The following is a 13,730-nucleotide window of genomic DNA, read 5'->3' as shown; positions in this document are numbered from 1 at the left end:
CCGGTCTGCACCAAACTACCTTTTGGGAGAAAATTTCAACGTCGACTTTAATTTTAGACCCTTCATTTCTTTTAGGGTAAATTTCCAAATCGTCATCCAACTTTTCAAACGCTTTCATTTTGATCCTTTCTTTTATTAGATACGTCCTTATCAATATATGAATATTTAACCAAAATTGGTTAGGAATAATGTTTAAAATTTTCGTGAGTTCAATCCACTGGAAGGTCAGGTGAAAATTATTTAAAGTTGAAATAAGGTTACTAAATTATTAGTAATTTCATATTTTAGTCACTCAATTTTAAAAAATTTCAAAATAATCATTGAACTATTTGAAAATTTTCATTTAAATCACTGGGATGTTAAGTTTTCTTTTTTAAAGTCTAGCTAGCAAGCTTCAAGTGACGATTTGATAATCGGTACAGTGAATCAGTACTCATCGACGAGTAGAAAAATATACCTTAGATTCAAGTCGATCTATCAGTTAGTGTCGGAGATTGGAGAAGTTATTTGGGTTTTAGTTTACAAATTTGTGACGTCTAAAATTATTTCATTAAAAAAACTGAACTATAGAAGAGAAATGAGAAGAAAAACTTTGAATTGGTAAAACTTTCGATTGGTATAGGAGTATGAACAGAAAAGGCTATACAACAATGATTTTAATAGTCTAATGATTTAAATAAAAACTTACGAATAGCTTAATAACTATTTTGTAACTTTTTGAGGTTGAGTGACTAAAAGGTAAATTTATTAATAATAATTTAATGATGTTAATAGTAGTTTACCCATTATTTGGAAGTGTGACAAGATAGACAAAAATCTACCTGCTACAACCCGTTGTTATCCTCACGAGTCCCACAATGTGCTAAACTTGGATAGGTGTGGTAAACATGTCAAGGAATGGATGGAAATAGGTATGGGGTAGATTTGCAGCACCGAATTTTCCGCATGACAAAGCGAGTTTCTCATGGCTTTTCAGTTGCAATGCAATCCAATGCTTCATTTTAAACCGTTGTTTATTAAATTTAGGGTTTGAATTGAATTAAAGAGGCTCAATCAAGGGGTTTTTTTTTTTTTTTTGACTTTTGAGGTATGCATATGATTGCCGGTCACTAAACTCCATCCTTGTTGGGGTGTAGTTGGTTTCCGTTGACACCTTCTTTTGACTTAAACCATGCCTCACTTTTTTCCTTCCTCATGCTTGGGGGTGATATTCAACCGAGCTGAGCTCGATTCGAAATCTGAAGTTCGATAGTTGAGCTACTCAAGCTCGACTCAAGATATAGTCGAGCTACTCAAGCTCGAAAAACAAAAACCCTTAAATGATAGCAATACAAAACGCAGAGTCAAATAATGATGAAAAAAAGGTTGTAACTTTTATGGGATACAAATTTCTATACAACATACTTGTTTGGTTCCCAAACGAGACTACCTCAAAAACTCTTGCAAAAAGAATTGGAGATTTGGGACAGATAAATTAAGACAAAAGAATAGTAAAAGACAGTGATTTGAGCATAAAAAAAAAACAAAAAAAGAAGAAGCTAATCCCTAAAAATAATCCAACTTTATTCACTATATTTCACTAAATTCACCTTCCTCACATACACCCACATCCACCTCCATTGTTCTTGGCTCCTTTGTTTTCATCACCCTACAACAGTTTCTTCTCGGTGACTGCCAAATAAAAAACCCGAATTCGATGTTAGTAAGAGATTATAATTGATCTTTGATGCAAATTGTGAATAAAAAGCAACTTACTCTATTCCATAGATTCGGGTCGGGTTTCTTGTAGACGATCACCATTTGAAGATTGTTAGGATCAGCCATTTTCCATCTGCAAGGAGGATGAGGAACACGGTGTCGATCATATTTGCTCACGGTTGTGTTCAGTTTGGAATGCATTCCGACGCCCGACATGTAAAACACGAAAGGCTTTTGGCAAGGGTTTCGGCTAACAGGGCGGGTGTTGAATGAATACGCTGTGTAATCTGCTCTTTTATACCAATTCAAGAACGTTCTCGAAGGCATTTCTATCTCCCTTGGAGAAAAGATTCCTCTAAAAACTTGAATGGCGAAACCCCACGAAACCGATATGGTCCAACTTCTCGTTTTGTCGTAGCAGATGGATTGTTGCATGATCCCGGCTGAATCTAGCTTTGCAGGCAACATAAGGTGATTAAGAGCTTGAACCCTGGTCACATTGGGGTAAATAGGCTCGACGACATCGAGGTGATGCAGCGATACTAAAGGCGTTACAGGGTGTGCAGCAAGCAGCCCGAACAAGTTCCCATACACGTCGTACTGGTACCCATTAACCAACAAAAAACACACAATCAGAGATTGATTTTTCAATGACAACAAACATCTACAAACGCATACACCTAGATAATGTGGGTTCAATGTTCAAGCCTTATACATAATACATATCATCTCGAACTAGAAATTAGTCAGATAACATCATCAATGAAGGGCAGCGATCAGTTTAGCCCCCACCGAGTACTAATGTCGATAATTAGCCCAAAAAATCCAATCACACCATGGGAGGATTCGTTGCCTCAAATGCACTAGGCTCCACCAGGTAAACACAATACAAGACGTTTCTCCCACCCAAAAGACCCACGTGCTATAGTAGCGCTTGGGAAAAAAACCAAGAGACCAAGATCTAAACACTACAAAACAGTGGGTCCCACCTCGTCATCATCTACCCCTGAAATTTCCCGAAACTGAAATTTAAACCATCGGGAACAGGGATTGCACTGTTCATTAACTTAATCACGATTAACTTACCCTAAATCATGATTAGAGGTGAATATTTAGATAATTAATTAAAACCCATAGCATAAAGGAATGCACTTTAACAATGGGAAAAAAGTGACAAGACTGAGTGACCTACCTGGTGAAAACCGAGTTCCTTGGTGAGTGGGACACCGAGTTCAGCCATACAAGCTTGCATTCGATCATCGGAGCCGTACAATCCCGGGTACCTTTGAATACACCGGTCTTGCATCTTCGACAAGGCCTTGGCTAAAGGGTAGCTAATGGCGAACCCACCGCCGCCGTAAGCCATACTGTAAGAGAAAAATATGTTCTGGATATGGGATTCCGATAAGCTTCCGATGTAATAATACTGAGTGTGGTCGTATTTCCTCAAAACCCTAATGAGATTCTCGGTGATGAAGACGGTGTCGTCGTCACCCATCACGAACCACCTCACGTTATCCATCTTCATACTCAACGTCTCCGTCACGATCCGCGAGATCCGAATCGCTGACCGGTGACCCTGCGAGTTCGTATACTGGAATTTCGAAGTGTCGCTGGAGAACCGGACCGGCGGTAGGGTCCGGTTATCTTCGGCAGAGTATTTCACCCGATTGTCCAGCCAAACCACACCGCGCATTCGGTCCGGTTTGTACCAAATCTTGATGTACTCTTTCCTCTTTTGCCATAGCTTAGAAGAAGCCGCGATCCCAAAAACGATGTCGTGGATCTCCGTTGGCCTCCATCTAGGCGGAGCTTTAGGCATTCGTAATAAACCCACTTGTTTTTCTCTAGCATCCCGATGTGGGTGAAGAGACGCCTTCTCCTTTGTCATCTCCGCCGTTCGGTTAGGATTTAATAGAGACCGATGAAGCGATGAAGTGAAAGGGATATCATCGTAAGAATCTTCAGCCGAGCTGGCTAATAGCTTAAGAGTGTAAATAACATAAATAAACGAAACGAAAAGGATTAACCACACCATGAGCTTGGGAATGGGTCTTGACGATGACCCATGAACAAGTGGGTTCCCCGATGAACTCCTCATTTGAATCGGATCCCACACTTCTTTCTCTGAATCTTTCTTCGACTCCTTCATTCTTAAAAATTTAGACTTGTTTTGCATGTAAACAAATAAGTGAACAACTTTGATTAGATTCAGTGACAAAATGTACCCAAAAAAGGGGAAAATCAAATCAAAATGTAGGGTTTTCAATGAAGAAGATAAAAGATTGGCTCGTGTTGCTGCTGCTGCAGAGGAGTAAAGTAGAACGCTTGCATTGTTGCCACCTCATCACTTCAATAAGAACATCACCATTCTCACCAAGCAATTTAAAAATGTTTTATCTTTTATTCTTTTTGATTTTTTAAATTTAATTTTGGATTGTTTTGGGGATATGAAAAAGGGCCTTTTTAGAGTGTGATTAAGGGAGATATGAAAATCCATGTGAGCGAGTTAAGATGGTGGGGGTACAATGGTCCAAGATTTTGGAGATAGGGAAATGTGAGACCCACACCTTGTTTAAAGGGTGGGAAAATAACACGGATCAGCCGACAAATGGATGTAGAAAATGCCAAGGAAATTTTACAGGGGTAAAATTGCTAAATTAGGACAATTTTACTCTAAATGTTCAGAACTCTAAACTAGGGAACATTTACGTGCAAACTTTGCAAGATAACCTTTTATGGGGTCTTTTTACCTACCTTAGACCTCCTTTCATTACAAGGATTTTATATTTCGTTTGTTTACTGTTAAAAATAATCAAATAATATCAAATTGGAAGCTTTTATGGTTTTATAAATGAAATCTTTGGTTTTCTAAACTTTGTTACAAGTTGGATGTATTTAATTCTTTTTAATATATGGACTAAATCGATCCATTTAATAATAGAGGGACTAATTTGATCTTGTCCTTATATAGAAGGACCTCCCAAGTAATTTAATTGTTTCTTATTAAAAAAGGGTAAATATACATTTTGGGTACATGAATTTGGCTTCAAGGTTCAAATTGGTACCTAAGGTTTTTTTTCGTCCAGTTAGGTATTTAAACTTAGTTTTAAGGTTCAATTTGGTACCTAAAGTTTATTTTGGTTTAGGGTTTAGGATGAACTTAGCTTCTCGGTTCAAATTGGTATCTGAACTTGACTTTTTGGTCCAAATTAGTACTTATGATAAATGACTTATTGAACCAATTTGAACTATGAAGCTAAGTTCAGGTACTAATTTAAACCAAAAGGCCAAGTTCAAGTACCTATTCGGAACAAAATAAACTTTAGGTATTAAATTAAACTTTAAAGCCAAATTTAGGTACTTAATTGGAGAAAAAAAACTTTAAAATCAATTGAGGTAAAAAATTTGTATGACACACCAATTTTGTGCAATTTATTATTATTTTTTTAGCGAAAAAGAAGTTGTTACAATACTTAGATTAAACTACCAATATTTAACAGATTCTCTACAAACAACTACTGACCCTAATTCATGTTAAAAGCCAATTTAGCGATGCGATCAACTTTTATATTCTCTTCTCAATAAATATGTATTATTTCTCATTAAACTATTTCCGACAATATTTACCAAATACATCTGATAAGTGCTGAATCAAAAGACCTTGAGAATGGTACTTGAATGGCCAGAATAACTTCCACGCTATCCATCTGAATCGACACTTTGTCCCAGCTCCTGTTATGCAATAGCATCAAGCCATTTAGGATATCTCATAACTCAGCATTGAAAACAGAACAAAGTCCTAATCTCTTATTAAACCCAATAATCCAATGGCCATGATTATCCCTCAACACTCTCTCAACAGCGGTTTCTCTTAAGCCAACTTTAACTGCGCTATCAGAATATAATCGGATTCAAGAATTTTTTTCAATGCTAAAAACGGAAGTATTCAAAGATTTTGAAACATTTAAGCAAAATTGGATAGTATAGAAAACAGGAAAAGATTCTTTTGTAACTGACCACGATTTTATTTTGCTTACTCAAACCTTAATCAAACTAACCACATAGATTTCCTTAATTTCAATTAGATACAAACGTAAAAGATTTGTTTAATTAAGTTTAAAATTTAATTTAATTATTTTTCTAAACAAAACGTGACGTTGCTTTAATTTTTTTATTAGATTGGAATAATGTTATTTTTAAACTTAAAAGAAAAAATATTGATTTTCGAGGTTTGGGTTTGGATGCGAAATAAAGTATTTTTATATTTTAATAATATTTATAGATTTTATCACATATTTGAATAAATAAAATATTTTATATTAATAAATATTATGAATATTTTATTAAGTGGATGTCCATCAAGTTCATGATAAGTTTTGATATACTTTAAATTCTAATAGCCATTAGAAGTAGATCTCTACTTCATTTATACTTCTTACGCCTATAAATAGAGACTTTGTAGAAGCTTTATAAATATCCCGATTGATCAATAAAATATGCTCTCTTTGCTCTCTTATTCTCTTTGTTTTTTACTTTCTATCCTTTTATTTTATAACACGTTATCAACATGATTCTCTTTTATTTTATAATACGATCATTCCAAATCTGTTGCTCAAGTTGTTGCTGATTGCCACTAAAGCTTTTGCAATTTTAGTCTTCAATTGAGGCTTGTGCACTATGGGTAATCATTATCCAAAGAAATTTATATAATCTTTACGTGGGTGATGGTAATGATGTTAAAGACCTTTAAGTATATTTTAAATGTAAAAGAACATTAAAATAACTTCTCTAACTAAATCGGGAGGTTAATTAGTGACACCGACTTAATAAGATTTTATCAAAATTAAGAAAAAAACGATTTAACCAATAAAAATCCTTTTTTTTTTTTGAAAAATATTTCTTTTATTTCTTGCAATTTTTTTCTTCTTTTCCTTCTCTCTTCCAACTTACCTTTATTACCTCAAAAATTTCAACTGGGGCCTTTCTATTTCCCTTCTCCCTTCCAACCTACATTTATTCTTCTCTTAAAAACTCCACCAACATTGGGTAGCACTTAGCAGAATTGGCATGATTATTTAGTGGTATATTTACTTCTGTTGTTGGTGATTATCTTAATGTAAATAGCTATTCTAACAATTATCATCAAGAAAACTCAGTCGTTAAATAAAACAATGATGGTGGTTACAATCAGGGAGCCAAGAATCTTAACTACACCCACAACCTGCTAACACCACAAGCACGCCTAACCTAGAGCAAGGACGAAGAAACCTAAAGCACCATCGTAAGCCATTAACGTTACTAATGCGTTGGTTTCATCATGTCACATTAATCCTCCCCAAGTAGAACGAAACAAAGCCAAGAGCAAAGCTGTGATGATTGAACCTTGAGAACACTATCGGTGGCCCCTGCTTGGGGAAAGAAAAGCAACCTCCACACCATACCAAGGAAACAGAAACGTCACCCCCATAGGGAAAGAGAGGGAGCCAACATAGCTTGGAAAAGATGAAGTTGTTCATTTCTGTTAACTATAACTATGATTTTATTTTTGTTTATTTTAAAATAAGGAGTTTTAACGAAATAATGTGGATTCAGAGTATTAATTATTATTGATTTAACTCAAATACTTTTTAGTTGGATCAAACCAAAACTTGAAATGAGCATGCACACCTAAGCCCAAATCAGAGGCGGACTCTCTTAAAATAAAAAAATTTCTATTTACACCCTTTAAAATTTTTAAAATTTTTAAAATTTTAAATTAATAAATATAAAATTATACTTTAACCGCTCCTAAAAATGATAAAGATTGATTTAATCCTTATTATTAACTTTATTAAAGTTCACTTTATTCACTTATTATTAACTTTGAACATATTTTCATTAATGTTTAATTTTAAAATTATCTATAATTTTACCTTTTTAATTATTTTGATTTAAAGTTTCCAATATTTTCATTCATTTAATATAAGAAAAAATTTATATAATTATATACTAATTAATCAAAATATTTCAAATAATGTATCTATATTTTAGTAATCTTAATATTTTCAATTATGGATTAAATTTCTATTATGTTCTAATTTCCTTAAATACAAATATTATTTTAAGGAGAAAGGATTGTATGAAACTGTGATTTCACGTCATCCTATCTCTTTCCAATAGGAGAATCAGATTTATCCTCCTGATTTTTAGCATTTTTAGTTAGATTTGAATATTTTTAGGAGAAAAAAAAGTTAAAAATCAGATTTGTTATTCTCTGATGGGAAAGAGATAAAATGACGTGGAATCACATTTTCATATCTTGAGGCATTTCCTCTTTCGTTATGGTCCACCTTAGTGTTACCATTAGGCTTATACATACCTCTAAACAAATAGAAAATATAGGTGCCTTTGGTTGCATTAGAAACAGGCATGCTATTTCAACTCTGATAAAGCTTCTTCACTGCTCTCTATTTTCTCTGCTCTTTGGGTGGGGGAAGGGTCTTTTCCTTTAACACTTTGCACAAACAACTCGTATATTTCATGGAAATTAAGTGGATAAATTCTCATGTCATCTTTTTGGTGTATATTATGAACTTTTGGTTTTCTGTTAAGTGAATATCATAGGGTGGAAATATACAAATATATAACAATAGAGAAAAGATGAAGGAGAAGAAGAAAATTACTTTATAATACGTTAACAAGTTAGTTGCAACACAATGTTTAATATATAATCACTAATTATAGTGTTCTAGGCTTCCCTCAAGTATGTTTTCCGGTGGGAATGACGATGATTCGGACCGGCAGTAGCAGCTCTAGATAGCACAGAGACAATAGAGTTAAAAGCATTCGCTGCCATTCTCGACTTGATCTGACCCCTTCTCGGGATTGGTCTCGTCCCTCTCGGACTCCTATCAACTGCACTAGCTTGAGCATCTCTCACCTTGTTGCTCATGATGCCGAACTGGGCAACCTTTCCCTTCTTCAATCAACTCCTACTTTATAAATTTTGATGAACAAGGATTACAAATGTGAAATGCCAGTTTGTCTTGCTTTGATTGCTTTGATTGCTAGTTTATATAGGATTTTGATCAAGCTTGAAATGGGAATAAGTCTAGAAGTAGACTTATGCAGAGTGGTGGGAGTTGGGGTGACATGCCAGCCAGTTCATCAGGCTGTAAAAGATTCCTTGTAGCTCAACTCTAGACAAGATTAATTTCATGGTATGATTTTGATGACCGGTTTTAATGCACGACGTTTCCGAACCGACACGTGCGGACCTTCAAATATAATCTAATAGCTCTCTGCTAGGAATCTTGGTGCTGGTTTCTGGTATGCCCTTTTTTTAATGGATAAGTAATAGCATATAATAGAAAGGTGGGATTCAATGTCTGTTTTTTTTTTTTTTTTAATTTCTTTTCAACTGAAAAATTTGTGTTTGTTTATATGCAATTTGGTCAGGTTTAGAGCATCATGCTTGCATGATTGTCTGCTTGGCCAAGTTGGGGTTTCGAGAGATGCAAGGAAGATCATTTTTAGGGTCCCAAGTCCCCTACCTAGTTAGATTCGCCTTTGTCTGTGTTTCCGAAGATCAAAGCCAAAAGACTTCTATAGATGGATTTAAGTACGCTATTACATCTAACTTTTATTCTTGATGATTTAATATAACAAATCTTGTTTTATTAAGGTTTATATTAGATTTTTACGGTTCTAATAAGAACTGCGATGAATTATTATGTGTCAAATTAAACTTGTAAAGTATGTAACTTGGATCCCAAATAAGAAAATATGAAGGTTTTCTTTTGTCTCCTTTAGATTTCATCACACTCATGATGAGATTTGCATTTTAGAAAAAATATGCTTTTTATGCTTCTTTACTAGCATCTAACAACTTTTGTAGAACATGAGATCAGTGCGTATGTTTGTGCCAACTCTACTCAAATTTTCCATGGGCATAGTGCATGAAAACTTACTTCTTACAAAATAGGGACAACAAAATTTATTTACGTAGTTTCGCTTATTTACGTTTGTGAAGTCTAGCTCAATGAGATGAATCTACTATTTCCAAACGATTACAACTAGTGAACCTAAGTCTATTATACCCCAATGATAATTCCTCACTCTTGTGTCTTTGAAGACTAGATTACTCACCACTAAATTCTCCCTTGAGAACTTAACCCGTAAAATCACAACACAAAAGGTTGATCACAAAAGCACTTTCACAAACAATGTCCCCTTGAAACTTGCTAACATAATGAAGATCTATCTCTATTAAATAGTAGAAATAGCCTTATGCAATATAATATTAACAATCAAGGTAAACAAGGACAGTTGGCAATTAAGTCTTCAATGTTTCGATCTAGTCCAACTTCTTCGATCCAAGAGATTTTATCTAGTCTGATCCGATTTGATCTTTCAAATATTGACAAGTTAATATTTTGTCGTAGTGATTGAGAAAATGAGTTCTTCCTCAAATAAATTACAACAACTTCAAATATTTTACCGTATTAGATAAATAATGATTTAGTAATCTTATTATAGTCCATCTTATAACTACGGTTGAATTAATTTTAATTTCACGTCTCATTATTACAATATCAAATCTCACTACTACAACAATTAATCTCACCAGTGTAAAGAAATGTTTTTGGAGGTGAGAAAGCTATATAGGGATTTAAGATCACAATGGAATCATCACACTTTTATATGTTAAGTGAATTGTTTTTTTAAACTATCTCATTATAGGTTCTGATCATATCTTCTTTTTTGACATGCAGAATGCCTAAAACTACCTATAGCCCTCCCAACCCATAAATAAGAGAATAATGTGCTTCAGCGTACTCGAACCCATGTTTTACTGCATTGGCATTAATGTCCGTATCAATTGAGTTAAGACTCCATCAGCATGTTAAGTGAATATTATAGAGTGCAAATATACAAAATATATATATATATATATATATATATATATATATATATATATAACAATAGAGAAAAAATGAAGGAGAAGAGGAAAATTACTTTATAATACATTATCAAGTTAATTGCAATACAATATTTTGTATACGTTCACTAATTATAATGCTCTAGGCTTCCTTCAATATGTATTCCGGTAGGAATGACGACGGTTCGGACTGCCAGCAGCTTTAGACAGCACAAAGACAATGGAGTTAAAAGCATTCGCTGCCATTCTCGACTTGATCTGACCCCTCTTCGGGATCGGTCTTGTCCCTCTCCTGCTCCTATCAACTGCACTAGCTTGAACATCTCTCACCTTGTTGCTCATGATGTCGAACCGTGCTACCTTTCCCTTCTTCAAACAGCTCCTACTTCATAAATTTTGATGAACAAGGACTACAAATGCTAATTTATATAGGACTTTGATCAATCTTGAAATGAGAATGAGTCTAGAAGTAGACTTATGCAGAGTGGTGGGAGTTGGGGTGACATGCCAACCAATTGGTCAGGCTGTAAAAGATTCCTTGTAGCTCAACTCTAGACAAGATTAATTTCATGGTATGATTTTGATGACCGGTTTTAATGCACGACGATTCCGAACCTACTCGTGCGGGTCTTCAAATATAATCTAAGGGCTTTCTGCTAGGAATCTTGATGCTGGTTTCTGGTATGCCCTTTTTTAATTCATTTCATCTGACAGGTTTTGTTTGCTTATATGCAAATTGCCTATGTTTTGTGAAGCATTGATCTGTATGGATGTAATATTTAATGGTTGTTCATGTTTGCAGCAATGTCAAATTGTTGTCTCATTGCCTTACAGGTCAAGCAACCATCTTTTTAAATTATGTATACTTGATTCTGTATCACATGGTCAAACAGTTGATTCTTTTAGCTCAGGGTCGAATATCATATTGCATGACAGGTACAGAGAGAAAGCAGAATGACGAATAAGGTGATGTTTCATCAAATTTCTATCTGTTGCTTTTAATTTTCTTAGTTTTTGTCTGTAAATGAGATTGTTGTGAGATAAATATGTTAGAAGCTGTCGGGTTCTTGGATCTATGGTTTTATTAGAACTTCATAATTTCCAAGAGATTATGGATTTCCAGCGCTGGACCTGCTGAGATTGAAAACCTTGGCTCATTCTATGTGAAAACCACGTGCAGTAGAGTCAGTGTTAGAAAAAAGGTTAAAATATGTCATAAGTCCCTGTATTCTTTGTAAATTTTGAATTTAGTCCCTATATTTTTATTTCTAGGACTTTAGTCTTTTTACTTTTCCGATTTCAAAGTTTAGGTCCAACTATTAACACAATTAAATTTATTTTGTTAAATTCGGATAATTATGACATTTTTTAGTTCCATTGCTTCCAAAAGAATATTTTTTTATTTCTAAATGTCAATTTAATAAAAATAAAATTAACAGGTCTAAATTTTGAAATCTAGAAAGTAGGACTAAATTCCAAATTTGTGAAGAGTATAGGGACCTATGGCATGTTTTAACCTTAGAATAATATATAGTAGGTTAAAATATGTCATGAGTCCTTGTACTCTTCATAAATTTTGAATTTAATCCTTTTACTTTTCAAATTTTAAAATTCAAGTCCAGTTGTTAACCCTGTTAAATCCCTTAATTTAGTCTAAATTTACAATACTTCTCGCATCTTCAATCTACTTTTTTTCACCCACGCGTTAAGCTATGTGTGAATAGCTTAGTAAGTACTCAACTAAATTCAATCTTACCATTTTATATGTTTACAATTTAATTAATTTTTAATAACACTTATTCACACAATTTCTTTCACTAATATGCTTAAACTTTTAGTTCATTTCCAAATATAAAATCATTTAAATTAACTAATTAACTTTCACATTCACATATCAAAATCTTTCTCTCATTTCACAGACATAACTCGAACATAATTCACATATATCTTTTAACACTTAATTCGCATGTTTACTTTTATCTTTATTTTCATATATTATTACACATACGCCTTTGCTTTCACATATCACTTTTGCAGTCCTTAGTAAGTCTCAAATGAGCTTCAATCAATCAGAACACGTGGTATTTTGATAAATTCCAAAGCTCCAGGCCAAAACAGAACTCCCAACACATAACTCTAAAAAATATACGAAACTCCATTAACCACATTATATAACCCATTTCTCCTCTCCTAATCCTCTCCTAACCCCCGCAACACCAACTTGGTTCTGATTCGAACCCCCAGCAACTCCAAAATCATTTCATTGTCACATATCATATGTCCTCTGAACTAATTTTAATCATATTGTATTTAATTATTTCATATTAAAATGTAAATACTCGAATAATCAAATTAAAATAAACTAATTTTAATTTGATTAAATACTTACCTATTTCTTCACTTGAAATCAACATTTCTCTTCACTGTCCCAAGCTTTCTCTTCACTCTCATCTTTATCTAAGTTGTTTCCACGATTGAAAATATTTCCACAGCACTTTAGGATATGAAAATAAGTTATTGTTTTAAGGGAAAACTCAAGAAAAATGCATGGGAGGTTTTTCTTTCTTTTCTCCCTCTCTTTCTTTCCCTTTTATTTTTGTCGCCCCAAGCTGCTATTGTTCGACCTTCCAATTGTGTAGAAAATTCTACACTTTTTTTTTTCAATTTAGTCCATTTATTCCATCATTTAATCAAATTTCAACACTTTTCAACCTTAAGTTCCATAAATTCTCTTTTACACTTTTCAACATTTTTATAATTTTCTTATAAATATAGTAAATATAAATAAATATTAATGTGGAAGAAATCGTTATATTAGGCCCACCTTTAAAAAAAGATCGCTATATTGGACCTAGTAATTACGGAGAATCACCTCTACCATTATGGGCTAAAATTTTTAGGCCTAATAAAGGTATGATTTTTAGGTCGAATATTTGGTTAAACATTTTTGGTTAAATTCATTGTCACGTACTTATGCTTTAGGCTTAGGAACAAATAGGTAAAATTGAACCTTAAAAGATATTGACTCGGGTAAAAGTACCGTGGAGGCCTTTGTACTAGGAGTGGGATTGCATTTTGCCTCCTTTATTCAAAACTTAGGTAAATTAAT

The 13,730-nt window shown here is 33.7% G+C and overlaps 1 protein-coding gene across 1 annotated transcript; it reads right to left on the bottom strand.

Moving 5' to 3' along the window:
• Positions 1 to 1,351: 1,351 nt before the first annotated feature.
• LOC105789098 (uncharacterized) lies at positions 1,352 to 4,118 on the bottom strand. Its single transcript, XM_012616329.2, has 3 exons — positions 2,891 to 4,118; positions 1,756 to 2,298; positions 1,352 to 1,671 (listed from the first exon to the last, which is right to left on the bottom strand). The coding sequence occupies exons 1-3, from the start codon at positions 3,875 to 3,877 to the stop codon at positions 1,570 to 1,572; spliced, it is 1,632 nt and encodes a 543-aa protein (XP_012471783.1). The 5' UTR covers positions 3,878 to 4,118; the 3' UTR covers positions 1,352 to 1,569.
• Positions 4,119 to 13,730: the final 9,612 nt, after the last annotated feature.

This window comes from Gossypium raimondii, chromosome 2, assembly GCF_025698545.1.
Source record: "Gossypium raimondii isolate GPD5lz chromosome 2, ASM2569854v1, whole genome shotgun sequence".
Lineage (NCBI taxonomy): Eukaryota > Viridiplantae > Streptophyta > Magnoliopsida > Malvales > Malvaceae > Gossypium > Gossypium raimondii.
The sequence above is the reverse complement of the archived record's forward strand: the minus strand, read 5'-3'. Positions and strand labels throughout refer to the sequence as shown.